This window comes from Lissotriton helveticus, chromosome 1_1, assembly GCF_964261635.1.
Source record: "Lissotriton helveticus chromosome 1_1, aLisHel1.1, whole genome shotgun sequence".
Classification (NCBI taxonomy): domain Eukaryota; kingdom Metazoa; phylum Chordata; class Amphibia; order Caudata; family Salamandridae; genus Lissotriton; species Lissotriton helveticus.
The window spans coordinates 82,799,358-82,826,693 of NC_136057.1; the positions used below are offsets into that span (position 1 = coordinate 82,799,358).

The 27,336-nt window shown below is 45.0% G+C and overlaps 1 protein-coding gene across 1 annotated transcript in view; it reads left to right on the forward strand.

Annotated features, from left to right (window-relative positions):
• The first annotated feature begins 1,728 nt into the window (after positions 1-1,728).
• Positions 1,729-27,336, forward strand: part of LOC144758795 (uncharacterized) — a 317,831-nt gene continuing 292,223 nt past the window's right edge. The window contains exons 1-3 of the mRNA XM_078646450.1: positions 1,729-1,907; positions 12,688-14,275; positions 14,372-14,774. Of these exons, the coding sequence (XP_078502576.1) occupies positions 12,719-14,275; positions 14,372-14,774 (1,960 nt within the window). The 5' untranslated portion in view covers positions 1,729-1,907; positions 12,688-12,718. The remainder of the gene's footprint in view (positions 1,908-12,687; positions 14,276-14,371; positions 14,775-27,336) is intronic.

A 27,336-nucleotide genomic window follows, 5' to 3' on the forward strand; every position in this document is an offset into this window, starting at 1 on the left:
TGACTTGGGAAACTGACAGATGTATTACGTGTGATGGAAAGTTGGATATCTTTCTTACAACTTTGGCTGTCACTCCTTATATTTACATTTATAAATGGAACTGCCACTCTTTAGTTTCTCTTGTTCTTTTTCTTGTATATGGAGATATGTTTAAACATTTATTAAAAAGATACATTTTAAAACATATGCTTTTGAGTCAGTGAAGTGAAAGAGAGGCAAGTTGTGGAGAAACCGGGGCTAAGCAAGTTCTAACAGGGACACAGAAATCAATCCTTCACCAGGTTGCCGAGAGCATGGCAACACAAAATGGAGTCTCAGCGGCCATTTTAAGCACAATTCAACAGATAGTGGGGTCAAAGACATGAGGTCAGGGGTCAAAGGCATGATGTTAGGGGTCAAAGGTATGAGGTCAGGGGTCAGCACTCATAGATTTGCTCAAGGATTAATCAGTCTTTTCTTTAAACTCAAGAGGAGGGGCTGACAGTCTTCTCCCTGAGCAGACATTTACAGACCCTCTCCTCCCCCTGGGGTCTGAGGTCTGTGAGGGTCTGAAAATGAGGATAAGTGCAGGGAGCCTCAGTGGAACCTCCGCCTGCAGGAGGTACAGACCCTAAGGGGCCCTTCTCCCCCCTGCAGGAGGCACAGACCCTCAGGGACCCCTCGCCCCTGCAGGAGGCACAGACCCTCAGGGGCTGCTCCCCCTGCAGGAGGCACAGACCTTCAGGGGCCCCTCTCCCCCCTGCAGGAGGCACAGACCCTTAGGGACCCCTCCCCCTGCAGGAGGCACAGACCCGCAGGGCCCCCTCCCCCTGCAGGAGGCATAGACCCTCAGAGGCCCCTCCCCCTGCAGGAGGCTGGGACAGAACAGGACTCACTGCTGGTGCTGACTCTGCCCCCGCTGACCCAGACACGATCACACTGACTTGAAGAGAGGAGCTCAGCCTCCGCTGCTGGTGCTGACTCTGCCACAAATTACCCCACACTCTCACACCCACAGACCTGAGGAGAGCTCATCTGTCGCTGCCACTGCAGACCTGGAAGTGAAATTCTTCATGTGCTGACTCTGTCTTTATTACTCTCTGTTATATCTTAGCAATGTTGTAATTTGTATCATCCATCTCTCCATCGGTGGAACCCTGTAAGGATGATATAACATGAATTATATTTTAGCTATGTTGTAGTTCGTATCGTCCATCTCTCCACCAGTGAAACCCTGTAAGGATGATGTAACATGGATTATATTTTAGCTATGTTGTAGTTTGTATCATCCATCTCTCCACCAGTGGAACCCTGTATGGATGATGTCACATCGATTATATTTTAGCTATGTTGTAGTTTGTATCATCCATCTCTCCCATGGAACCCTGTAAGGATGATGTAACATGGATTATATTTTAGCTATGTTGTAGATTGTATCATCCATCTCTCCAGCAGTGGAACCCTGTAAGGATGATGTCACATGGATTATATTTTAGCTATGTTATAGTTTGTATCATCCAACTCTCCACCTGCGGAACCCTGTAAGGATGATGTCACATGGATTATATTTTAGCTATGTTGTAGATTGTATCATCCATCTCTCCAGCAGTGGAACCCTGTAAGGATGATGTCACATGGATTATATTTTAGCTATGTTATAGTTTGTATCATCCATCTCTCCACCAGCGGAACCCTGTAAGGATGATGTAACATGGAATGTTGTTGTATGAAAACCGCAGTTGGAGAAGGTCTGAGCGCCTTGCTGGCTGCTCCTGGTGGGGCTGTATTACTGATGAACTCTTGTTCTACAATAAATACTCTTGAAACATCTCAACAAGCCTGGAGTGATTCCTAGACTCACAGGCCAGGGAGAAGCAGCACGTGCTGACCCGGAAGTGAAACTGTTCAGTTTCTTACAGCAGAGGAAGGTGAGGAGAGGAGGGCCCGAGGGAGGGGGGAACAGAGGAGGGGGGCAGAGGGGGGAGGGGCAGAGGTGAGGGAGGAGGGGGGCTGAGGAGGGAGGAGGGGGCAGAGGGAGGAGGAGGGGGCAGAGGGGGGAAGGGCAGAGGAGGAGAGAGAGGAGGGGCGAGGAAGGGGAGTGGGGATAGAGGGGAGGGGGAAATGAGGTGGGGGCAGAGGGGGGATTGGAAGAGGTGCAGGGAGAAGGGGGGTAGAGGGGGAGGAGGGGCACCAATAGGGGGGAGAAGGGGGGCAGAGGGGGGAGGGGCAGAGGTGGAGGGTAGAGCGGAAAAGAGGGGGGCAGAGGGAGGAAGAGGGGGGAGGGGCAGAGGAGGAGAAAGAGGAGAGAGAGGAGGGGGCAAGGAGGGAGGAGGAGGGAGGAGAGGGCCAGAGGGGGAGGGGGAACAGAGATGGGGAGGAGGTGGCAGAGAGGGGGTAGAGGGGGGAGGGGCAGATGTGGAGGGAGGAAGGGGCAGAGGGAGGAGGAGGGGGCAGATGGGGGAGGGGCAGAGGGAGGTGAGGAGAGGAGGGCCCGAGGGAGGGGGGAACAGAGGAGGGGGGCAGATGAGGGAGGAAAAGGGGGAGAAGGGGGGTAGATGAGGGGAGGAAGAAGGCAGAGGAGGGGGAGGATTGGGAGGAGGGGCAAAGGAGGGGGGAGGAAGGAGGAGGGGCCCAGGGCTGAGGTGGGAGGAAGGGCTGGAGCAGAGGAGGAAGGAGTGGGAGGGAGGTGAGGGACAGGGAGGCGGAGGAGACTGCGTTGATGTGTTTTTTTTATGAGTTTGTCCAGGAGGATGTAGAGGTTCCGGGCATGGTCTGTAGGAGTGGGTGAGGGTCCTAGTTCAGCAAACTACCCAAGAGTCGGTGTTCCCGAAGATCAGTTCTTCTGTTTTTTCTGTGTTGAGTTTGAGGCAGTTGTTTTGCATTCAGTTGGCGATGCATGTTCAAACTAGCATATGAAACTATATCTTACAGTTCATTGAGATATTAAGGGTTCGTAGAACCCCAGGCAACACATATTTGGGGCTCCCTATTTGGAATACATTTGAATTTATTACCACTTTTAGGTTCAATTGAAGTCCCTATGATGCCAAAAAAAGATTGAATCATGTTAAACCTTCAGAACCCGGGGCCGGAAAAAGCATTCAACAGCCCAAGCTGGCTGTAATCCACCAGCCAAGTACTATCAAAAGAAGCTTGCACAAACATTGATAAATATATTTATTTTTGAGTTTGGGTCTAGATCTTTTACTTGCAAAAACATTTTAAGTGGATATCCAGCCAGCTTGTTATTCCCATAGCAGGGAAACCTGCTACGTTTAGTGGACTAGTGCATAATATTACAATAAAAAGACATATGCATATAGCACTTGAAATTGTAGCTTTAATTGCTAAAAATCTTTTACCGTAAATATATCCCTTTCACCATTGGCATTCCTGCTACAGCAACGAAAAATCAAAGCTCTGCTTTGAGGATTTTCACAGTCCCATCTAATAACTCCCCTTTATTTCTCTTCCTCTGCCTTGTCCATCATCACTTCTATATATGTGTAAACCTCTCCAGCTAGACAGTTACCTGTGACCCTCCTGAGTAAGATAATGGGACTGGCCAGGACACAGGAGATGTACAGAGACTTAAAGAGAACAGTAGAGCGATCGACATGAAGTACAGGTAGATGCGAGAGACTGAAATTATGTAGGAAGATATGGGAGTTGGAGAGAGGAAAAGAATATAGAAAAATGTGAGGTAGCCGGATGGAAAGATGAAGAGTGGTAGAAAGAGGAAGATGTAAAAGAGAGGTAGAGAAATAGGTAGAGTTTAGGGAGAAGGTAATGTAGAGAGGCAGGAGAGGACAGTTTTCCAAGGGGGGAGGTGAAGAGAGAGAGGCAATGTAGATAAAAGGTGAATTAGAGAGAGGTACAAGCAGCAAGAAGTGGATGATGCACAATAGAGAAGGGATAGAGCACAACATTTCAGGTTACAAGAGTAGAGAGGGGTGAAGTGTAGAAAGAGGAATCCGCTGTAGAGCGAAACAAGGAATTTGAAAACATATATGAACTGGAGAAAGATAGGTGATGTTAAAATAGAGATATCGAGTTGTGGGAAAATTAAAGAGGAAGAGACAGTTAGGTAGAGCGATCCGGACAGATACAGTTTGAGAGAGATAGTTGAGATGGAGGGGGTGAGGTGATGTGGAGAAGGAGGTCCAGAGAATGATGTGTGTTTGAGTGAAAGAGCGAGTGAGGGAGAGAGAAAGAGAGAATAGTTAATGGTTGAGGTAGAGCAATGGAGGTAGCCAGCAAGTAGTAAGATATTTTGAGATGTGAAGGAAATGGAACAGAGGTAGAGGGTGAGAAAGGGAGTTGGAGAGATTAGGTAGTAAATTAATAATTAGTTAAATCTAAAATATATTCAGTGAGTGAGGGGTTGGTGGGGCAGAGAGAGGTGAGACAGAGAGAAATGAGCCAGAGAGCAGAGGAGAATGGTGAGGCAGGGAAAGGGATGAGAGAGAAGGCGAGGGAGGTAATGTAGTAAGACATGGAGAGAGGATGGAAGTGAGGTAAAGCTGGAGATGAGTTTGAGTGAGAAGTGAAATTGAAGGAGGAGAGAAACAGGAATATAATAGAGAAACAAAATAAGTGTGGTACAGAGATAGGGATGAGGTAGAGGGAGTTGAGTAAGAGAGCGGGGATTAAGAGTGATATAGAGGTAGGTACAGAGACTAAAGAGAGAGGGAGGCAAGGGCATGAGAGATAGGTATACAAAGGGTGAAAAGAGTGACATATATTGGATGAGAGGTGAGGTAGATGAAGCTGAGGTAAAGATTTCAGAGATAAAAGAGAGGGTGGAGGTACATAGAGAAGTATAGATATGTTAAGTGGGACGGTGAGGTGAAGTACGGAGAGAGTGATAAAACATACTCATTTCACTGTAATTGTCACTAGCTGCTGGAGAATGTGAGGGTTAAGACTTGGCAGATGAAACATGCAAAAGAGAATGTGAGGTTTAAGGCTGGGCAGACCAAGCATGCACTAGAGAATGTGAGGGTTGAGTCTGAGCACACCATGTATGCACAAGAGAATGTGAGGGTTGAGGCTGGGCAGATCAACCATGCACAAGAGAATGTGAGGGTTAAGGTTGGGCAGACCACGCATGTACAAGAGAATGTGAGGGTTCGGGCTGGGCACACTAAGCATGCACTACAGAATGTGAGGGTTGAGCCTGGGCAGACCAAGCATGCACTGGAGAATGTGAGGGTTAAGGCTGGGCATACCAAGCATGCACAAGAGAATGGGAGGGTTAAGTCTGGGCAGACCACGCATGCACAAGGGAATGTCAGGGTTAGGGCTGGGCACACCAAGCATGCACTAGAGAATGTGAGGGTTGAGGCTGCGTAGACCACGCATGCACTAGGGAATGTGAGGGTTGAGGCTGCGTAGACCACGCATGCACAGGAGAATATGAGGGTTGAAGCTAGGAAGACCAAGCATGTACAAGAGAATGTGAGGGTTAGGGCTAGGCACACCAAGCATGCACTAGAGAATGTGAGGGTTGAGGCTGGACAGACCAAGCATGCACAAGAGAATGTGAGGGTTGAGGCTGGACAGACCAAGCATGCACAAGAGAATGTGAGGGTTGAGGCTGGGCAGACCAAGCATGCACAAGAGAATGTGAGAGTTGAGGCTGGGCAGACCACACGTGCACAGGAGAATGTGAGGGTTGAGGCTGGGCAGACCAAGCATGCACAAGAGAATGTGAGGGTTGAGGCTGGGCAGACCAAGCATGCACAGGAGAATGTGAGGGTTGAGGCTGGGAAGACCACGCATGTACAAGAGAATGTGAGGTTTAAGGCTGAGCAGACCAAGCATGCACAAGAGAATGTGAGGGTTAATTCTGGGCAGACCAAGCATGCACACTACTGAGCAGATTTATTATTTTTTAGTGCAACACAGTGCACCAATTAGTTGGAGCACGATGATGTGCGAGGGGGAGTAAGCAGCGTTGAGCCAGATTTATGAAATACTGCACGCTGCTGCTCACTCGGAAGCTTGATTCCGGTCCAGGGAAGGCATGGCTTGGCAGTTCGGGCTGGACTGTTCCCATGAGGCACAGGGTCAGACTGATTTGTATATGGCCATGTCTGAACTGGGGTGGCAGAGTGGGCTAAAGAACGGTGATGGATTAAACCCAGCTCTGTTGACTGGGTGTGAGTGTTTGATTGGTTCAGATGCTCCGTCCATCACCACCCCCTTTTGTACCATGCTGCTCACTGCCCCAGCACAAGTACACAGTCTACCTAGTGCCACGCAAAACCTTTACACCGTAGGACAGAGATGTGTGTGCTGTCCAGCATAGGATTCATACTGGGAACACACCATTCCAGTACAAAATCCTATACATAAAGTAATCCTTACACACTCCACAGGATGTGTTTGTGCTGTGAAGTGCAGCGCACATGCAATGTGTGGAATGTTTGAAGAAGTGACAACGTTTCTCTGTGTTATCACCCGCTTCGTTGGCTTTTTTAACATAAAATTCACAAATCCTCAGTACTCTCACAATGCGATATTGAAGCCTTGTACATTTTTCCATATTTCCGCGTGTTGCTAATATATGAAGTATTTCGTGTCCATGGTGGTGATAGAAAGGAGGAGGTTATTTCTTACAGAATGCTCCATCCACAGATCTGCTTCCTCCTCAGATACTGACACCTTCCAACTCCCTCAACAGCATTCCACATTGGGTGTTGCCTCAGAGACTCTGGGATGTCACAGCTCTGTTGAAGAGGCTGCAAGAACTTTGTGTGAAAAGTGAGCCGTGATTATTTGGGGTGTTGCATGTCATTGTGCAGGACTGTGCCCGCCTTCTGCCCGCCCTGTGTGTAGATCTCTGGGAGTAGGTGATGGCTGTGAATGGCTTAAATGTTTAATGTTCCGTGACTAAATGTATGGAAGTGATTTGTGTGTGTGTATGTGCTTGTTTGTGTGACTGGTCGTCTTGGGTGGATAAATTATATATGAGTCTGAAAGCGACTGATCAGTCTGATAAAAACATTTGCTTCTTTCTAATGTGTACGTCTTTGTGCCTGGGGTACAATCTGTGTATGAATTGTGTTTCATGAAATGTGTGTGCACGGCAGAGCTGAATGCCTGTGTAATTGTATGTCTTTGTGCAGCATTGTGTGGAACTGAAGATTTTTGGTGTGTTTGAGAGATATCTGGTGTGTTACATTAATCCATTTATAAATGAGGTGTGAGGCTGTACAAGAAGAGTTGGAGTTTGTGCCACATCTGTGAGTATACAGTTGAATGGAGTTTTTAAAGAGCAATTATTTTTGTGTGCGTGTGTGTTGCAACCATTTTGTGTGTGTGTTGCAAGCATTTTGCCAAAGACAAGCCTGTCTGCTCCCAGGCATGCCTAGCCACATCCGCTCGGACCAGGAGTCGGGTAGTATACTCAAAATGTTGCATATTCAGCATGAGATCTATTGTCTTTCAGGTACAAAGATTTTAGTATCCCCCCATTCTTGTCTCAACTTTAGAAGCAAATGGCATGTATGCCAGCCACACATATAGAGTAATCTGGTACTCAACAGCCTTCACTGCGGACAAACAAACAATAAGACTCTTCTACATCCTCAGATTGAGGAGTCGTTAAAAGTGGCTTTACTAAACCCACCCTCCCTAGGCAAGGATAAGGTGGAAATACTAAAATTATTAGAATCTCCTAAGCCGGATATCCTGTTCTTAACTGAAACCTGGTTGTCAGAGGAATCTATTCCAGATCTCCAGAAGCAATACCCGAAGATAACCAAAAGAGGACGAGCTCAGAGGAGGGAGGTGAGATAGCAGCAATTATTCACCAGTGGATCCGCACATCTCTGAAACAAATTACTCAAACTGAAGGTGCAGATCTGCTCCCTTTCTCAATTTTGGAATTGATGACTTCAACTCGGTCCCTAAAGATAATGAATTTGCTGAGTGATTAATGTTGAGTTTGCACCAACTCATTACATGCTCATCTCCCAATAAAACAAAATCCCTTAGATCTGATCTGAGCGTTTAATCTAACTTGACCCACAAGTAGCAAATAAAACCATACACACATGGCGACACATTAAAACAGACCCAGTGTTATCAACACTCTCACAATTCCACCCCCACCACTCTTCCCATCAATTGAAAACATTCTCTCCCAAAAAAAATAATCCACATTGTGGCTCAGACAGGCTAGTTATAAACCGCACCAGACCAGTACCCTGGTACAAGAAGGCGAAACCTGCATTGCTTCGACACTGGCGGGAAAGGGATGATAAAGTCCTCTTCATAGGAAAATAATAAAAAAATAAAAAATTATATCCTGAATGATTTGTCGCCCCCAGATGAAATGAGAACCTCCCTGACTCCCATCGAGGCATTCTGTGACAATTTAAATACTTACAAAAAAATTCTTCAAAGATAGTATAAACAAATACAGCAGCAGTAATTCTGAAGTCAAATCAAATCAAAATGAGCTCTATTCGATTTTAGGCATGTACAATCATAAAAGTAGTCAATTAAAAACATCTCATCTCATCTTACTTCTGAAAATACAATGGTAAACATAAATATGTACAAGTTCATAAAACAGTTCATTTACTGTCGCTATTTCTAGTTCGTCAACATAAAAATAACACATCCCATATATTTTCTGTCAGACACCTAACATTTAAAATGTTCCTTGCTCTCAGTATGCTTTTTAGGAAACCCACCATCGTTGCAATGCGATAATAGTTATCCGACATCTGTAAATACAAAAGAGCTGGATGGTATTGTCTCCATCCCCCCTGTTTTAATAGAGGTATAATCCATCTACGTCGTTCATTTACGTAAAATTTACAGAATAGGATTACATGGATAGTTGTTTATGGAGAGATATTATCGCAGGGGCACGGGCATTATTCCCTTGACCAATTGTTCATGTTTGGGTGACTAATCAAACGATGGAAGGTCCCAAATCTAAAACATGTTATCACGTTCCTATGGTATCCCCCTATACAGCACAATAGATACGGTTGGATGTTATACGTTATAGTAATTATTTGGTGCTGAACCACCATACGTTTATTCATTTCCAGAGCTAACCTGTTCTCTTCCAGGAAAGTCATACAAGCTTTTTTGAATTCCGATGTATGGAATTCATTGCTTCAGGTAGGCAAAAGTATTCTGGATTCTCAATATCCTGCATAAAGTTTTGTATGTATTTTAGCCAAGTAATCTTGCTGGCATGGTCTAATTTCAATGCGTCAGTTAGGATTTCCTTATTTAGGCCTGTGCTGGTGGAGGTCTAAATTCTATGCCAGAGCAGCACAGGTTGTACCTTGATTAAGTCTGAGATGTATGATACACCTAACTCGCTGTGGCAGTTAAAAACTGGGGTGCTGGTGGGAACTGTCAATATAAATCTTAAAGCGTTTTCGACATGTTGGATTGGTGCACAATCGTGAAATCCCCATATACCCGCCCCAAAGGTTGCTATGCTCACTCATTTAGCCTGGTAGATTTTCAGGAGAATTTCCGGCGGCCTTTTGCCCAGTTTTTCGTAAAATGAATTGAGGCGGCAGTAGACTTCATAAACAAAAGGCTCCTAGGCTTGATCACTTGAGCCCAAGACCCAGTACAGTTAAATAGGACACCCAGATATGTTAAATAGTTAATAGGTTCCACCCTGCTCCCTGAAGCTTGAAAGCTTCTACACTTTTGTTTCCCTCTCCCACAAGTCATTATAAAGCTTTTCTTTGCATTCATTGTCAAACCCAGGCTGTCCATAACACTAGTATAAAAAGTAAGACCCCCATGTAAACCAATCTGTGTACGTGCCATAAGTAGCGCATCATGAGTGTAGAGAAGGGAGACTATTGGACGCTTATTTACATATGATGGGTCCCTGGCGTTTGACACCTTCTCCTGTTCCAATGAGTTGGTATAAAGAGTGAACAGGAGTGGTGCCAAAACGCATCCTTGCCTCACTCCCCTCTCCACTTTGAACAGTGTGGTACAATCTCCCTTAAGTCCATAACGAACAATAGCTGTGGTACCAGAGTATAAATTTCTTAGAAACTGGATTAGTGTTGGGTCGACCTTGAGATCACTAAGAATGCACCATAGTTTTCTGTGTATAGTGCAGTCAAATGCGGCTGTAAGGTCGACGAATACCAAATAAAATGTCCCTGAATTAGCCTGAGTGTACTTTCCGAATAAAATACTAAGATTAAGAGCCTGCTCGTTGATTCCTAAACCAGATCTAAAACCATAGTGTACATCACTTAAAATATTATTTTCTTCTGCCCGTGTTTGCAACCGATCTAAAACAATCCTTCCTGCTACCTTCATAAGTGACTCTAATAAGGATATCGGGCGGTAGCAGGCATGATTTTTCCGATTCCCCCTTCTTAAAAAGTGGGACAATGATCGGTTCGCACCATGTATCTATAAATCCTTTTGCACAGCATGCTCATAAAACCTGTGTTAATATTGGGGACCACAGCTGCGGAATTGACCTAAATACATTAATTGGTACCCCATCCAGGCCTGGGGCCTTGCCACTCTTGCTTGCATTTGTGGCCATGGTTGCATCTTCCAGCATGATATAAAAGTCAATAGGCAGAAAACCCTGATGGTCCCCAGCCCCCTGCCCTCCCCCCTACTCCCCCTGAGCACTAGCATGCAGTCTGTTTCCCTCTCTGTGGCATTCAGTAGGGAGTAAACATTTAAAAAGAAGTCCACCCAAGTTTTTTCCTGAATTGCCACCTCAATAGAAGGCGCATCGGGCTTGTTAGTAAAAAAAGGTGCGTTCACGCCCTGCCAAAATAGGGACCTGTTTTTACTCGTTGAAGCTTCTTTAATGTTCTCCCAAGCCTTCTCTTTCATTTCATTTATCCTAGTTTTTCTAGCTTCATTGTACAGCTTCCTACATTTCCTAATTTCCTCCTTATCTCTTACTTTCTTATGTAAGGCTTTTTTTTTCAAATGTCTAGTCTAAACGAACTCAACCACCTTATCCTTGTTTGAAGAAATAAATAAGCTTCCTGAATTTATGATCAAGGTCAAATCCGGGTCACCAATGACCTCCAGCAGTCCTCCAGCAGTCATGGAATCTCTGACTTCAGCAATCAATCAATCAGCATTTGTAAAGTGTACCCCTAATGGTATCTGGACGCTGAGGCTGCTGTGTCTCCGTCGAAAAGCGAGGTCTTGAGCAATCCCCTGCAGAGCGTTTTCATCAATTCAGCAGCTCAAGCTTGCGTTCCAAATGTGTTTCAAAATTCTGTAGAGCTCACGATACTGAAAAACCAGGGAGAAGTCCCGGATATGACCAAGAATTATAGGGCAATACCTCTGCTCCCTTAACCTGCAAAAACTATTGGTCAGAGAACTGTCTTCAAGAGGTTCCAGGCTTTATAACGACATCAGCTCTCAGATGATTCTTATCAATGGAATGTCAGCTTCACCACTCCAGTCTCAAAATATGATGCAATCTGATGATTACTTGATGAGGTTGGATCAGCTAAAACCGTATGTGGACAAAACTGAGATTGTAATTCAAAAGAATAAGACCAACGTTTGGAAACAACTTTACTCACCAACAGAAATTAGATTGACACCGGAGCCTAAACCCACAGCTAAAAGCCTCGGAGTGATAATCGATAGTAATCTTATCAAGAACCAGCCTGCTGGAGCTGTAGGATCTAAATGCATATTTATGCTGAAACTGCTTCAGAAACTAACCCCACTCCTCCCACTTTAGACAAGAAAAGCAATAGTGGTAGCCGCAGTCCTGTCTAGATCGCATTATGCCAACCGAGTATATGTAAGATTACCCAATAACACCATTCAGAGACTACAAGTAATTCACAGCGACGCAGCTTGTTTACTACATCACATACCGAGGTGGGCACACGTCACACCTATATTGAAATAACAAATCCAGTCTAAGACCCTCTGTCTGAGCCCTAATGGGTTGAGAGGTCTAGCCCCTCATTTCATTGCAAGATACACCCGCAAAAAACTTACGATCTCACTTGAATTTACTTGCTATTCTGAAATTATAGAAGATCAGATCAGGTGGACGCAGCTTTGTGGTACAAGCTCCCTCCATACTGGGCTCTCTCCCGGCTAAATCCATTTGAATCTAACTTCAAGTGTTTTCCCAGATATCTAACAGCCCACAAGCCTACTCATACCACATTCTTCCCTGGTCTGATTCGTTGTCTTCTCTTTTGCATATTTCTGATTCAGTTCCAAGAAACCCCAGGTTGAACATGCTCTCTTTATATGTAATGACATAACAAGCGTTTTGTAGATCCTGTAGAGGTTTGTTATGTTGGTGCGTGCTTCCGTCACTGAACTGAATATTGCAAAAGAGAGGTGTACAGTGCAAGTGAGAATGATAGAGCAGTCTTGTCTGCTAGGGTATTATAAACCTTTCATTGCTGCAAGGCTGTTACAGTATAAATTATTTTCATAAAAGTGTGCAATTCGAGCAGACCAAGGAACACACATAGTGTTGGAAATGCATTTCAAATCAGTGCCTTTCATAATATATGAACTATGTTATGGATATTGTTAAATTTTAATGATTGAATTTTTTGCTGGTTTTAGAAATTCGCAATTTCCTCTGATTACACTGGGGTTGGTAAGACAGGAAGGAATATTTTGGCCTAGTGGTCCTGTGATAATGTGTTGTCTTTTCTCTGTTCCTCTCCTCTGTAGACACTTGAGACTTGAAAATCAGAGTACCAGAATGGGCAGAAGACGGGCTCCAGGAAAGAAAGTGACAGTGCAGTGTTCACGTGAATCTCTCCATGACATCTCAACTTCAGGATCCCGAAATGGTGCTCAGAGGGACCAGGAGCAGGAACTGCTTCTGTATGACCTCCCCCACATTATCCTTTTATCCATGCTGGAGGAGTTGGAAGCCAAACTGAATAACTTGCTGAATGCTGTGGAGGACGTACCTTCTAGAGTCGCTGGGCTGATTAAGAAAATCTGGATAGAAAAGGATCAAGGTTCCCTAGATAATGATACGGTGTCTTTGGAGATGGTCTGTCCAGTGAGCATTACAGATTGCACTGTTAGCCGGTCTCCTGTGACACCTCAACTGGACAGGCCAGGGGATCCGAGCTTGTGTCTCAGGACAGTGTTTCCTGATGGGCATGCACCAAAGCAGGAGTGTACGCTCTCTTCTCCGCAAACACCCACCACCCCCCAAACCACCAAAACCAAACAAAAAACCCAACACCCCCACCACCAAAACCAAAACAACAAAGACAAGTGCTTGCAACCTGGGTTTCCAGATGTACACGAGTCGAAGCGAGACCAGCACATGCAGCCTGGGTTTCCAGATGTACATGAGTCACAGCAGGACCAGTGCATGCATCCAGGGTTTCCAGATGTACACGAGTTGGAGCAGGACTCGTGCATGCAGCCTGGGTTTCCAGATGTAGACAAGTCACAGCGAGACCAGTGCATGCAACCTGGGTTTCCAGATGTACATGAGTCACAGCGAGACCAGTGCATGCAATCTGGGTTTCCAGATGGAAATGGACTACAGCTGGATTGTACTCTATCCAGATGCTCTCAGATGGATCCTCCAGGCAGATCACTGGAGGCAAACCTGTGTCTTCACTCACAATTTGTTCTTGGCCAGGCACCAGAGCAAGACCAGAGCGTACAGTCAGCGTTCCCAGAAGAGAGAGATCCAGATGGGCACCTGAAGCAAGAACCATCCCCGTTGTCTGCTAATAGCTGGGACCAGCAACAGAACCTCTGCCCACACCCAGTATTTCCTGAAGGACAGGAACCACAGCAAAACCACTGTATACAACCCATGCTACCAGATGGGAAGGAACATGATGATCCCTTGGAGGAAGAATTGATGTGTTTTGATTTCCAAGATCCCCAGGAGAACCGCAGCCTACAACCCGTGTCACCTGATGGGATGTCATCAGACGAACACATTGAGTCTGGTCTATTGTCCTTGGATGAGTTGGGGTCACAACAAACCAAGTGCCTACAGCAACACCTATGCTTGAAGCAGGAACGTCCTTATGCGCAGGATCCAAACGTGAACTACGAGCTGGAATCTATGCATCCTGAAGCACGGAAACGAGAGCAGAAAGACGAGCTAGAAAAGACCTGTGCAGATGCACTGGGTTCAGATCAGAACAACACGGTGGAACCACTGCACACTGCTGCACTGGATCAAGAGAAAGAATCAGTGCTTCCTGAAGCACAAAAAACAGATCAGAACACGGTGGAAACACTGCACACTGCTGCACTGGATCAAGAGAGAGAATTGGTGCTTCCTGAAGCACAAAAAACAGATCAGAACACGGTGGAAACACTGCACACTGCTGCCCTGGATCGAGAGAGAGAATCGGTGCTTCCTGAAGCACAAAAAACAGATCAGAACAACACGGTGGAACCACTGCACACTGCTGCACTGGATCGAGAGAGAGAATCAGTGTTTCCTGTAGCACAAAAAACAGATCAGAACAACACGGTGGAACCACTGCACACTGAGGAGCAGGATTCAAATCAGAACTGCAAGCTAGAACCAGCTTGTACTGATGCAGAGGGCTCAGATCCGAGCTACATACTCGAACCACTCCATCCTGAATCACAGCATCAACATCAGAACTGCAAGGCAGAACTGCTCTGTCCTGAAGAGCGGAGTCAGCCTGTGCCTCCATCATGCCTAGATCTGGACACAATTACTGCAGATGAAGACGCCCCCTCAAACTCAATGGAGACAGGACCAACACAGTCACCTTTATTGCCGTCCAAAGCCACCTCAGGTATGTGTTTCGCTATAAATGGACACACGGAGGGTATACTAACACAGGTAACCTCTTCAAAATGCATATGTGCAGATTTTAGAAAGTCTCCGAGGGGATTAATATGGTTTGGGTGGAACCCCCTGAGAGATACAGACCCCCAGAGTACACAGGGTGCAGATGTGTCCCTGCACTCTTCTCTGGTTCCACACAGGACTGCATCCTTCCTGTGCAGAAACAGGCCTGGTAATGGGACTCTGCATGAGACAAATAGGCTAGTACCTCTCGTCCTTCCTTGTTCGTCCCCATTCCAGGCTGAGGAACTGGAAATAGCGCTATTCATGGGAATTACTGGCTGGAATCAAACTTAATAGTCTGATGCAAGTGATGTGGTGTTCATTGAGAATAGCAGACATGCGCAGTCTAGAGAGGGAACTGTTTCCTGTTGCAGTTACAGTGGGTAAAACGCACTCATCTCCAGTTCCTGATATAAAAATCCTAGCCTGTATTCAGCCTCAACAGCAGGGCCCACCAGGGATGTTCTTGTCACTGCAGGGTACTCCAGGAGTGCTCACCTTCTCCTGATAGACAGTTACACAAAGTGATTTGTTATGTGTCACTGGTGAGTTCACCCTCCCAACCTCTAGCTCAGTCCCAAGTGTGTTATGAATTGTTTTATGCGCAGACAAAAGTAGTGATGATCTCCCTACAGCAACATCCTGCCTCTAGCAAACTCTTTAAGTATGTAAAATCTCATCGCATCATGAGGTAGGGTTTGCACACCCGTAGTGCGAGTTATGGATTGTGGTTCTAACTAGAACTTGCATATTGCAGTGGTTTGATCAGTTTTAAGTTTTAACTATAAATGCACTTCACCCTTGTTTTTTAAGCAATTTTTTTTTTTTTTTAAAGATCCATTAAGGTGTTATAACAAAACCAACTATAATTTCACTTTAACCTTATTCAGTGAAAATATATTAGGGATTAAGGCCCACATGCATCAAACTGATTTGCATTCACAAACGGTGCGAATCGCAAAATTCGGCCGTTTGCGGATGCAATTCTTTGTTTTGGGATGCATGAACCTTTTTGGCTTTTTCGCAATTTAAGAAATCGCAATTTATTTGCGATTTCTTAAATTGCGATTGCATTTAAGAAATTGCAATTTTGAGATTTCTTAAATGCAATGCATCATCTGAAAAATTTGCGAATTCGCAGATTAGAAGTGTTAAATTAGCATGAAGTCAACCTTCATGGTAATTTTAGAAAAGTTTCAAAAATGCACAAAAGTGCATTTTTGACACTTTCATGTTACACTAACACATGCCCTTGGGCATGTATGTGTGAAAGATGGACTGTATGTTACATTTCAGGGGTGCAGGGGGGGTCCTTTGGACCCCCCTGCACCCTAGAAATTGCATTCTCATTTTGCGATTCCTTAATTGCGAATCGCAAAATGAGAATGCCTTCCCATTGATTCCTATGGGCCTCTAGGCCCATAGGAATCAATGGGAAGGGATTCCTTATTTGTAATTCGCAAAATTGGGAATCGCAAATAAGAAAAAATAAGAAATCACAAAAATATATGCAATTTTTTAATGCATAGGTATTTGCGATTTCTAAATTGCGATTCCTTAATTTTCGCAATTTAGGAATCGCAAATACCAACAATGAAGCATGTGGGCCAAAGTACCTCCGGCCACACATTATAAAAATATTGCATGTCAGCGAGGAGTTCCATAACTATGTAGAGGAACGAGGCGGAAGGCAGAGTTAATTTATACGGTTATGTGACTCCGAGGTGACTTGCAGTAATCTTATAATGTGCGCCAGGTGGTACTTTATCTCATATAATACATGTTCACACCATCACCTTTCCCACAAACCACTTAAAACCTTGTTGCGTAGCTCTTTCATATGAAAGAGCAAATATGTTTGCAAACATGAAGAATAAAAATAAAGCCTCTAGTGCAGAATTAAACACATCAAAAACCTGTGGGATATTTTTTGCACACAGATATTAGAAACAGTTCAATACAAGTCATAAAAAAGCAGCAGTACCTCGGAACATGTAGAAACATGCAGAAAGATTCCATGATTCCACCTTTCCTCTATCTAAGGAGTTGAATAAATAAGCTTGTTCTCTCTGCTAGTCACAGTAAGCTAGCAAAATAGACCAGATGAAAGAAATCAACATTCCATTTGTTGCTTTAAACAGCTGCTTCAATTATGTTTTGTTAGACCTAGCATCATTGGCGTGGGTCTCCCTTCCTCTTTTCGCTTCCTATCTTTTATGTTGGCTGGATTTAGATGCTCTGGGCACCGTGCCACTGCTAATCATTTGTGCAACAGCACAAATGCTCCCTGTGTAAAGATGACTGTATGAATTAGGATAACCATAATGCCTTGGTCTGTGTAGCATGTTCTAATAGCGAGTTACCCTCCATTTCACTGTTACCATGGTGAAGCTATCCGTTCTCATAGGCCAGAATGGGCAGGTTGACGATTGCCTTCTATAATCCTATCTAACCCCCAGAACCTGATAGGAACTTCAAGTTTGATATGTTTATGCTCAGGACATTGAGATACACCTTTTAGTAAGAACCATTTATATATCCCATGTTCGAAAAAGGCTCTTCTGGAACTTTTGGTGTTTTCTTGCCTGAGCTTTCCTGTAGGCTTTGCTAGTATATGTATTGGCCGTCTGGTTTTGGAGCAGCAGGGCCAGCTGGGTCAGACCTGGCTGGAGAGAGAGATCGGTATTCAGAGCATGGGGAGGAGTGACTCTTTGATCTGAGCAAGGCCGTGCTTGGCAAGGTGAATGATGGCTCCACCCCCCCCCCCACACTGGACGTCTGATAGGAGACCCCCGTATTCTGAAAAGGGCAAGATGTCACCTCATAAACCAAGTTCTCCCTGACCCCACCGAACTGGTTCTGACTGGATTGAGTGATTTGTGGCTTTAGAGAACAAAGACTTTTTAGGTATAAAACACTGCCCCGGAACCTTGTCCAGGTGTGTTCCTTCTGGATGTCAAGACGAAACTCTGTCCGAGTGAACAGAGGAAAGGGCTTTTGAAACTTTCACCAAGCTTGCTGAAGAAACTACTCGAGGGCCTGAATCGAGAGCGCCTCCTGACAAAGTCTCAGGGACATTAGACTTCACCCCATCAGCCGTCGGAATTCCTGTGTGAGGAATTCTGCTTGCAATCCGGAGTCTCTAGTTCTACTGTCAGGAACGCGGACTTGGAACCTTTGCTGAATCAGTGTGAGGCGCTGCAGCTAAGAGAGAGTTGCCGCAACTGAGAGCCTGCTGAATTTGAACCTCCGGAACCTTTGCTAAATCTGTGTGAGCCGCTGCAGCTAAGAGAGAGCTGTCACCGCTGAGAGCCTGCCTGAATATGAACCTTCGGAACCTTCACTGAATCTGTGTGGGCCGCTGCAGCAAACAGAGAGCTGTAGCCGCTGAGTGACCACCGTTCTGCCAGCCTGGTCGAGACCATCCGTCATCCCGTGGGCCGCCGTAGCTAAGAGAGAGCTGCTGCCGCTGAGTGCCCTCACCATTGCCAACTTTGTATCACCGTGATTCGTCCTGTGGGCCACCGCAGCTAAGAGAGAGGTGCTGCCGCTGAGTGTCCGCACCTTTTCCAACTTTGTATGACTGTGATTCGTCCTGTGGGCCACCGCAGCTAAGAGAGAGCTGCTGCCGCTGAGTGTCCGCACCTTTTCCAACTTTGTATCATCGTGATTCCTCCTGTGTGCCTCTGCAGCTAAGAGAGAACTGCGGCCGCTGAGTGCCCACACCTTTGCTAATTTTGTATCACCGTGATTCGTCCTGTGTGCCGCTGCAGCTAAGAGAGAGCTGCTGCCGCTGAGTGCCCACACTGTTGCCAACTTTGCATCATCGTGATTCATCCTGTGGGCCGTCGCAGCTAAGACAGAGCTGCTGCCGCTGAGTGCCCTCACCTTTGCCAACTTTGCATCATCATGATTCGTCCTGAGGGCTGCTGAAGCTAAGAGAGAGCTACTGCCGCTGAGTGCCCGCACTTTTGCCAACTTTGCATCATTGGGATCTGTCCTGTGGGCCGCTGCATTTGAGAGAGAGCTGCTACCGCTGGATGCCCGCACCTTTGCCAACGTTGCCTCATCGTGATTTGTCCTGTGGGCCGTTGCAGCTAAGGAAGAGCTGCCACCGCTGTGTGCCCACTTCTTGCTCACCATTGTCGAGGATTGATATAATTGCTTTGGAAGCCAGATTGGGAGTTGTTCAGGACATGGTTCACTTCGATGAACTTGGAGAGTTGGATGTTGAGGGCCTTTTCGATGACCTTGGCAAGGGAGGGGAGGAGGGAGATAGGTCTGAGGTACTTGAGGTCTGTCGGGTCTGCAAATGGCTTCTTCAGCAGGGGGGTTGATCTTGGTGTGTTTTCAGGCGGCTGGGAAGGTGGCCATTTTGATGGCGCAGTTGATGGTGCTGCGGCTGCTCAATGGAAGATGTGATAAGGGCAAGGATCCAGTGGGGCTCTGGAGTGGATGCTTGAGTGTGTCATCTGTGGTGAGTGGAGTCCAGTTGAGCATGATATGTTGGGGTAAGGTCTTGTTGTGTGCGGTGGTGGCAGGCATTGTAGCAGGGTCTTGGGTGTCAAAGCTGTCGTAGTTCTGCCTGATCTTGTGGTGAAGAATGTGATGAGTTTGTTGAAGAGGTCTTAGGGAGGGTGAAACGTCTGTGGTCTCGCTGTTGGGCCCGAAGAACTCCTTGACGATGGCAAAGACTTCTGTGTTGTTGTGTGCGCAGGCGTTGATTCTGTCTTTGATGGTCATTTTCTTTGTGGTTTTAAGGAGAAGGTGGTGTGTGTTGACAGCGGTATGCTTGGGTTTCTGGGATTTTGTTGTGCCTCTATCTCTTCTCGAGTTGTCTGCTGGTACGGACTTGTGGAGGGCTGAAGTGAACCAGGTGGCTTTCTTGAAGTTTTGCCTGCCTGGTGTCTTCTTCAGGGGTGCTGGTGTGTCAGCTCAGTTGGAGATCCATTGATGACGGTTGTGTGCTGCGGTGTTGGCATCTGCTGGTGGTGCGGTCATGCTGAGAAAGTTGACAAGAAGTTCTTCAGTGGCCTTGTTTCAGCTACAACAGATGGGGCGGAGGGGGGATGAGGGTGGTGGTGAACAGAGGGAATGGCTAAGTGCACACAGTGTGGGTTGATCAGGAAGAGTTTGGTGGTGTGGCTGTAGGTGTGGTTCCCACTGATGGAGAAGATGAGTTCTAGCGTGTGCCTGTGTAGTGACTAGCTGCTTGAGTCCGATGTTGGCGAAGTTCTCCAGTAGGGAGTCGGTGTTTTGGTCACTGGGGTTGTCCAAGTGAAAGTGGAGGTCTCCGAGTAGGATGTAATCGGTGGATGCTAGAGCCTGGTGTGCGATGAGGTCTACGATGGCTTCGTTGAAGGTCAGGTGGGGGCTGGGGGTCTTGTAGATTAGGGAGCCATGGAGGGTGGTGTTGGGTTTGCTCTCGATCTGGAAGGGGAGGTGTTCCATGGTAGTCGTTGAGTCATTCGAGTAAGTGGTCAGTTGGTGGGTGTTCTTGCGGATGATGGCTTTGCCTTCTGCTGGTCGGTCGACGCTGTATTTGTGGGTGAATTTGTAGCCGCAGGGGATCGCAGTGGCATCACTGATTTTTAAGTCCAACTTTTTGTGCCTTCAGTGGGCATTATCAATCTAGTATGATTGTGAGGTATACCCCCCTTACCCTAAGTAGTGCACTGAGAAATGTAAAGAAATTCTATATTTTTAATCTTGCAAGGAAATGATGGTTTTTTTTAACATGTGTTCCAGAGAGTGTCAGTAGTGGGAAAGTTTGCAGATTCGACATCAGTATTCATCCTATGTGCCCGTGTAATTCCCAATCTTTATTCAGTCCCTTGACTTCCTCGGTACCCAGCTCTGTATTAGATCTTAAATCGATTCTTTTCAATTTCTTCTCTTGATCACCTCCTCTGATATAAGGCCAAAGAAACCGAGCGCGTCTACAATGATATCATCACGAGCACCACTATTGCCTACCTATTTCAACTTGGATCCTTAATGATCGCTCGAATTACTGAAAAAAACAGTAACTCTCAGGAGTTTCTTTTTCCGGAATTAATCCAATGATTTTTATTAATTTTGCATCAGAACCACCATATAAATGGACACAATTTTTTCTTTTTTTGTACAAGACAAAACTTTTTTAACTCCACATCACGTATATAAAGACATAATCATCCAACATAACAACTTTCATTCAAAACACTCATCCACAACAGCACATTGATATATACAACGGTCTATTTTCTAGAACTATACAACATTATTTACAATTTCATGGTTGAGAAAACGTAGCACTGGAAAATACAAATGAAAAGGTTTTTATGATTTAAATTCAATCAGATACTCCTAATGCTGGATAGGGGGGTCTACGCGTTTCGATAACCCCTTGGTGTGGGGAAATCTCATCAGGACCATGTGCCTGTAAGTGAAGGACAAAGACAAATCAGCCTGGGAGGGGAAGCCAGTTATCTGTCACTACAGTGAGGCGGGGGGGGAAACTAATCCTACCTCTTAGGTGCTCGATTTCCTTTTGTAAGATGTAACTGAAAACAAAAACAAAGCTTCTTTAGCCTCTAATACAGAAGGAACTTAAACTCTCTTTAGCTCACAGACTCATGCGTGTATACTCACATATATTTATGGCTACCGCAGTTAACCACGTATGGAGGAAGTTGGAGATCTGAAAAATTAGATAGAGCGATTTTTTAGCGCATGGCCAGGAGTGCGGGTGCCTGCACTTAATTCGGAAGGGGAATGAGGGCGACTTACTTTTGGGCGTGTGCGTCAACCGGAGAATGATTCCGGGCTTTTGGCGGCGGTGCTTCCCGCTTGTGTTCAGCTGCAAAAAAAGCGGAGACCTGGGTCAGATCTCTGTCTACGCCTGATGTGCCTCGTGTAGCTGGGCTGTCATCGCGCTGGCATTTACCTTAAAAAATCGGTGCAACTGAATGAATCAGGGCTTCCACGCTGTCTGGCCTCTGTCACTCGATGCGGGGGCCAGCGCCAACTGAGCGGTGTTGGTGTCCTCGCGTCTCTTTGTTTTTCATACTTCCTGGTTCCAAGGGTTCTGGGGATTGTAGTTTACATTGCCGGTCGCCTTGGCGACGGTGTGTTTTGAAGGGATCAAGTTGAATCGGACCGTATACAGCCGACCTCCCGGTCCCTGACGGAGGCGGCAGGCATTAATTCAGCGGTGATTACATATTAGGTTCAGTTTAGGTATTTACAAGCGGTATATCTCAGAAAGTTTGTTTAAACCATTTGTCGCCGTGTCAAACTTCACAATTAGCATGGCTTCATGGCGTGAAAGCTTCTCTTCAATATCTCCACCTCTGGAATCTTTTTCAATTTTAGCGATCACTGTCCATTTAAGATCTTCCAGTGTATGTTCATGGTTTTTCCAGTGATTGACTAGTGGGGCAGTCGTCACATTCTTTTTTATTCGTGATTTGTGTTGTGTGATGCGACATCTCACCTCCTGGCTCGTTTTTCCGATGTATAGTTTCTCACACGGGCATCTTATGCCATATATGACGTGCCTTGATTTACAATTGGTGAATTTGTCGTGTTTCCAGAATTTATGTTGATGTTCGAACAAATGCCCTTCCTCAGTGCTTGCGCAACAAATGCAAGATCCACATTTATGATGGCCTTGGATGGGTGGTAATCCTAGCATTGTGCCAATTGTAGCTGTTTTCTTTTTTATCCCTGCTCGAACCAAATGATTTGCCACACTTTGGTCTTTGGAAAAAGATTCCAGAGGTGGAGATATTGAAGAGAAGCTTTCACGCCATGAAGCCATGCTAATTGTGAAGTTTGACACGGCGACAAATGGTTTAAACGAACTTTCTGAGATATACCGCTTGTAAATACCTAAACTGAACCTAATATGTAATCACCGATGAATTAATGCCTGCCGCCTCCGTCAGGGACCGGGAGGTCGGCTGTATACGGTCCGATTCAACTTGATCCCTTCAAAACACACCGTCGCCAAGGCGACCGGCAATGTAAACTACAATCCCCAGAACCCTTGGAACCAGGAAGTATGAAAAACAAAGAGACGCGAGGACACCAACACCGCTCAGTTGGCGCTGGCCCCCGCATCGAGTGACAGAGGCCAGACAGCGTGGAAGCCCTGATTCATTCAGTTGCACCAATTTTTTAAGGTAAATGCCAGCGCGATGACAGCCCAGCTACACGAGGCACATCAGGCGTAGACAGAGATCTGACCCAGGTCTCCGCTTTTTTTGCAGCTGAACACAAGCGGGAAGCACCGCCGCCAAAAGCCCGGAATCATTCTCCGGTTGACGCACACGCCCAAAAGTAAGTCGCCCTCATTCCCCTTCCGAATTAAGTGCAGGCACCCGCACTCCTGGCCATGCGCTAAAAAATCGCTCTATCTAATTTTTCAGATCTCCAACTTCCTCCATACGTGGTTAACTGCGGTAGCCATAAATATATGTGAGTATACACGCATGAGTCTGTGAGCTAAAGAGAGTTTAAGTTCCTTCTGTATTAGAGGCTAAAGAAGCTTTGTTTTTGTTTTCAGTTACATCTTACAAAAGGAAATCAAGCACCTAAGAGGTAGGATTAGTTTTCCCCCCCGCCTCACTGTAGTGACAGATAACTGGCTTCCCCTCCCAGGCTGATTTGTCTTTGTCCTTCACTTACAGGCACATGGTCCTGATGAGATTTCCCCACACCAAGGGGTTATCGAAACGCGTAGACCCCCCTATCCAGCATTAGGAGTATCTGATTGAATTTAAATCATAAAAACCTTTTCATTTGTATTTTCCAGTGCTACGTTTTCTCAACCATGAAATTGTAAATAATGTTGTATAGTTCTAGAAAATAGACCGTTGTATATATCAATGTGCTGTTGTGGATGAGTGTTTTGAATGAAAGTTGTTATGTTGGATGATTATGTCTTTATATACGTGATGTGGAGTTAAAAAAGTTTTGTCTTGTACAAAAAAAGAAAAAATTGTGTCCATTTATATTGTGGTTCTGATGCAAAATTAATAAAAATCATTGGATTAATTCCGGAAAAAGAAACTCCTGAGAGTTACTGTTTTTTTCAGTAATTCGAGCGATCATTAAGGATCCAAGTTGAAATAGGTAGGCAATAGTGGTGCTCGTGTTGGTTTGTAGTTATAGATTGTGAGGCTTGTCCTTATTGCCAGTGAGCCCAGACCCTGTCTTGGTAATGGTACAATGATATCATGGCATTTTACAAAATCTCCAGACACTGGTGAATTTAAGTCTGCCTGTTTGATGCCTCTCATGTGCTCCATCACTTGCCAATGGGGAACATCAAGTTGGCCACATATTGTTTTCTGTGTGTGCATTCTTTCACATAAATATACACAGAAATCTTTGCTACAGGTTATGAATTGATTGCTTTTCCTTCCTGTTATGTAGAATAACCTCCTTTATTTTGATACCAGATTTACAAGCCATACATTTCCCTCATTTTCTGAAACCTTTTAGATCAGATGGCCCCTTTCTTTCATTGGACTATCTATATAGCTATGGGCATGTTTGTCCTTTAAGGATCGGGCTTTGCGGTATGTGATGGAGTGATGTGAGGTAATATTGTGTCCAATCACCTGATCAGCTTTTAATATTTTCAAGTGTTTAGAATTTGTCTTGCTGTGGTGTACCTCGTATTGTATGTAGTGATGAAAATTACGGTAATATCAGGTCTCTCCTTTGGTGTCTCTGATTTAAAAGTAGTTCATTCATGTTCTGGGTTCTCGCTTGGTTGCTGGCCGCTTACTTTTATCTTCCTTCTCATACACTTCTTGGCTATCACAGTTTCTACGGGTCCGTAGCATTTCACCATAGGGGATACTTTCTATCAGTTTCTGTGGATGCACGCTATTCACAACTCCCTGCTTTTTCCTTTCTATGTAGGCTTGTGACCATGTGTGCTTCTCTAGCTCAGTATGGATAGCCAGATAATTTATAGATTTATTTCTTATCTAATGAGTGAATTTTCGGTTGAGATCAGTTTTTGTCTGTCTCTGGAGTAATCTTTTAGACTTTTCCCTACTTCCGTCCCACAGCAGGGAAAGGTCATCTATATACCGGATCCAAATCAGCGCATGGTTTGTCATGTTTTCATTCTGTGATGTCCAGACCACCTGTTATGTGCCCGGGTTAAGCCCATGTAGCAAAGTGGCTCCTTTCATATATTGTCCTATTTTTTACAGTAACATTTCTGCTGTGACCTTTTGCACATATTTGCATGCACAACAATTTTGGATTGGTTTCTCTGACACTACTTTGTTTACACATCTAGCTTCGCAAAACATTATCACGATGCCTTGAACACCATGTACAAGCCCTCTTGACGCACTATGTACAAATGTCGTATCTTCATCCACAGGGTGAGAGGGCTATCTACATATCTATAACATTGTCTAACCTATACGTACATCACAAAGATGGTTCCTATTATAAATAATGAGCATCCCAATAGATTAGTAGAGGAGGCGCTACAGCTGACATACAGGGTCCGTGCAGGCTGAGACTTCACTATGCAGCGGGCTGGCATCTCCGTGTTCGGTCGTCAGTTTGTAACCAATTCGTGGCCTGCATTCTCTCCTGTCAGGTAATGGGGTGGGATCGTCCCTTAGTGGGGATTCTTGGCTTCACACCCACACACACTCTAGGTAAACGCAGAGTAGGAAGTGCATAGTAGGAGTCCGCCTGATTACTGCCTTGTTTATATGCCTGCATATATACACTGTTTTAGCACCATGGTAGAACTATATCTACTATTTACGTGCTTGAAATCGCTTTCGGCTGCTTCGGTCTACTGATTATTGCAGCTAATGTATTCTATACAAGAATAACGTTGGTTCAATAAATATATTGAAAATGTCCCTCTATGCATTCTCTGTATATTTCTCTGAGAGCAAGTAAGCTTGAGTGACTGAGCAAAAGGTTCTGTTCTGTTTCCAAGATCACTTAGGGGTCAAGGTCGTCACGTTCAGAGGTTGCCAGAAACCATTCGCTTCCTGGTAAGGTTAGGGAGTCTTATGGTGGCACTGTGAGCTCGCTGGTCTCTAGGCCAACTCATCCTGCGGAGGTGCCCGGAGCCAGTCTAGGCACCTCATCCAAAGTTTATGTTGTCCAACAAACGCGCAAGTCCTACAGATTAGTGGGAACTACACGACACACCTGTTCCTTCCACCAGACCACAAATACATTTGCAGAGCTGGAAAAACAGGTGCCCATTGCTGTCCATGAGATTTGTCTGTAATATCTATCGTTAAATATGAAAATATTGTTATTTAGGTAAAAGTCATGGTCCTAAGCATCCATGTATAGTCATATGGAGATATTGGTCTATTGCAAAAAGCATGTTCGTAGGCTCTTAGACCTTGCGTGTGTTGTATACATAATTAGCAAGATCACATCCTAGGTAATTGTCAAATATGATTGTCTCCTGTGTACATCTTTTGTAGAAAATATTTCTCACTATCTATACAATATGATGGGAGGCTCCCGACAAGAATCAGCAATACATGGTTTTAGTTTATTGCTGTGCTTTCCAGTGAGCTATTGTTGGAGGGCACTATACGCCCGCTTGTTCTTGCATACATTTGTTATAAGGTAAAAGCATTGTACAATAGAGGGTAGTGTTTTACACAAATGGAAATGTTGCCATTCCCATTTCACAACAATCCGTATTTAATAATTATTGAAAAGCCTTTAGTTCATAATTGCAATCACTAAAACCACATTCTTGCACTTTATCAGATAACATTGGTACTTATGTTGTCATTACGGAATGTGTTACTGTCCGCCCTTTGTCCATTACTCAAGTTGGATCTGATTCTTCCCTTCTTGCGTTGACTGGTGAACAATTTATTTGAACAAGTCTTTGGCGACCAAGTCACTAAAGACATCCAGATTATCATGAGGCAAGGAGGAGTTATATGTAGCTTGCTTTTTGAAGAGAGTTAGGCTTCCCTGATCTATCTGTGCCTCATTTCCAAGTAACGCTTCCCGCTATTTCGTTGCACATATATTTCCATTATCCAGACCAGCCAACGTCATGAAGTATCAGTGTCTCTTGAACACAAGTCATGTTTTCTGTATTGGGCCCCCCTATTCTCATGTTCATTGACTGGGGTCTGATTTCATGTTGATATCTTAGAAACGGAAATATGTCAATTCTACATGAACTGTAATCTAAGTCCCTACTGGGGCAGAAATATAAGCCACGGTTCTGGATATTTAGTTCATCCATTGTCAGTTAATGTTGTGATGAGTTAATAATGGAGAATTAATTAATTTCTCTTCCTATGGGGTGAGATATCTTTTCCATTTGCTCTTTCCTGTCTTTCTCTTCCTCTGTTTGTGTGGATATTCCATTGTCCGTCCTTGTCTCAGTAAACCCTACTCAGCGAAAAAAGAGGCAAGTAGGTTTTTTTCCTAGGTAGTTGCTAGTAGAGTCGTCTAAGTCACTTTCTGAGCTTGATTCCTCTGTC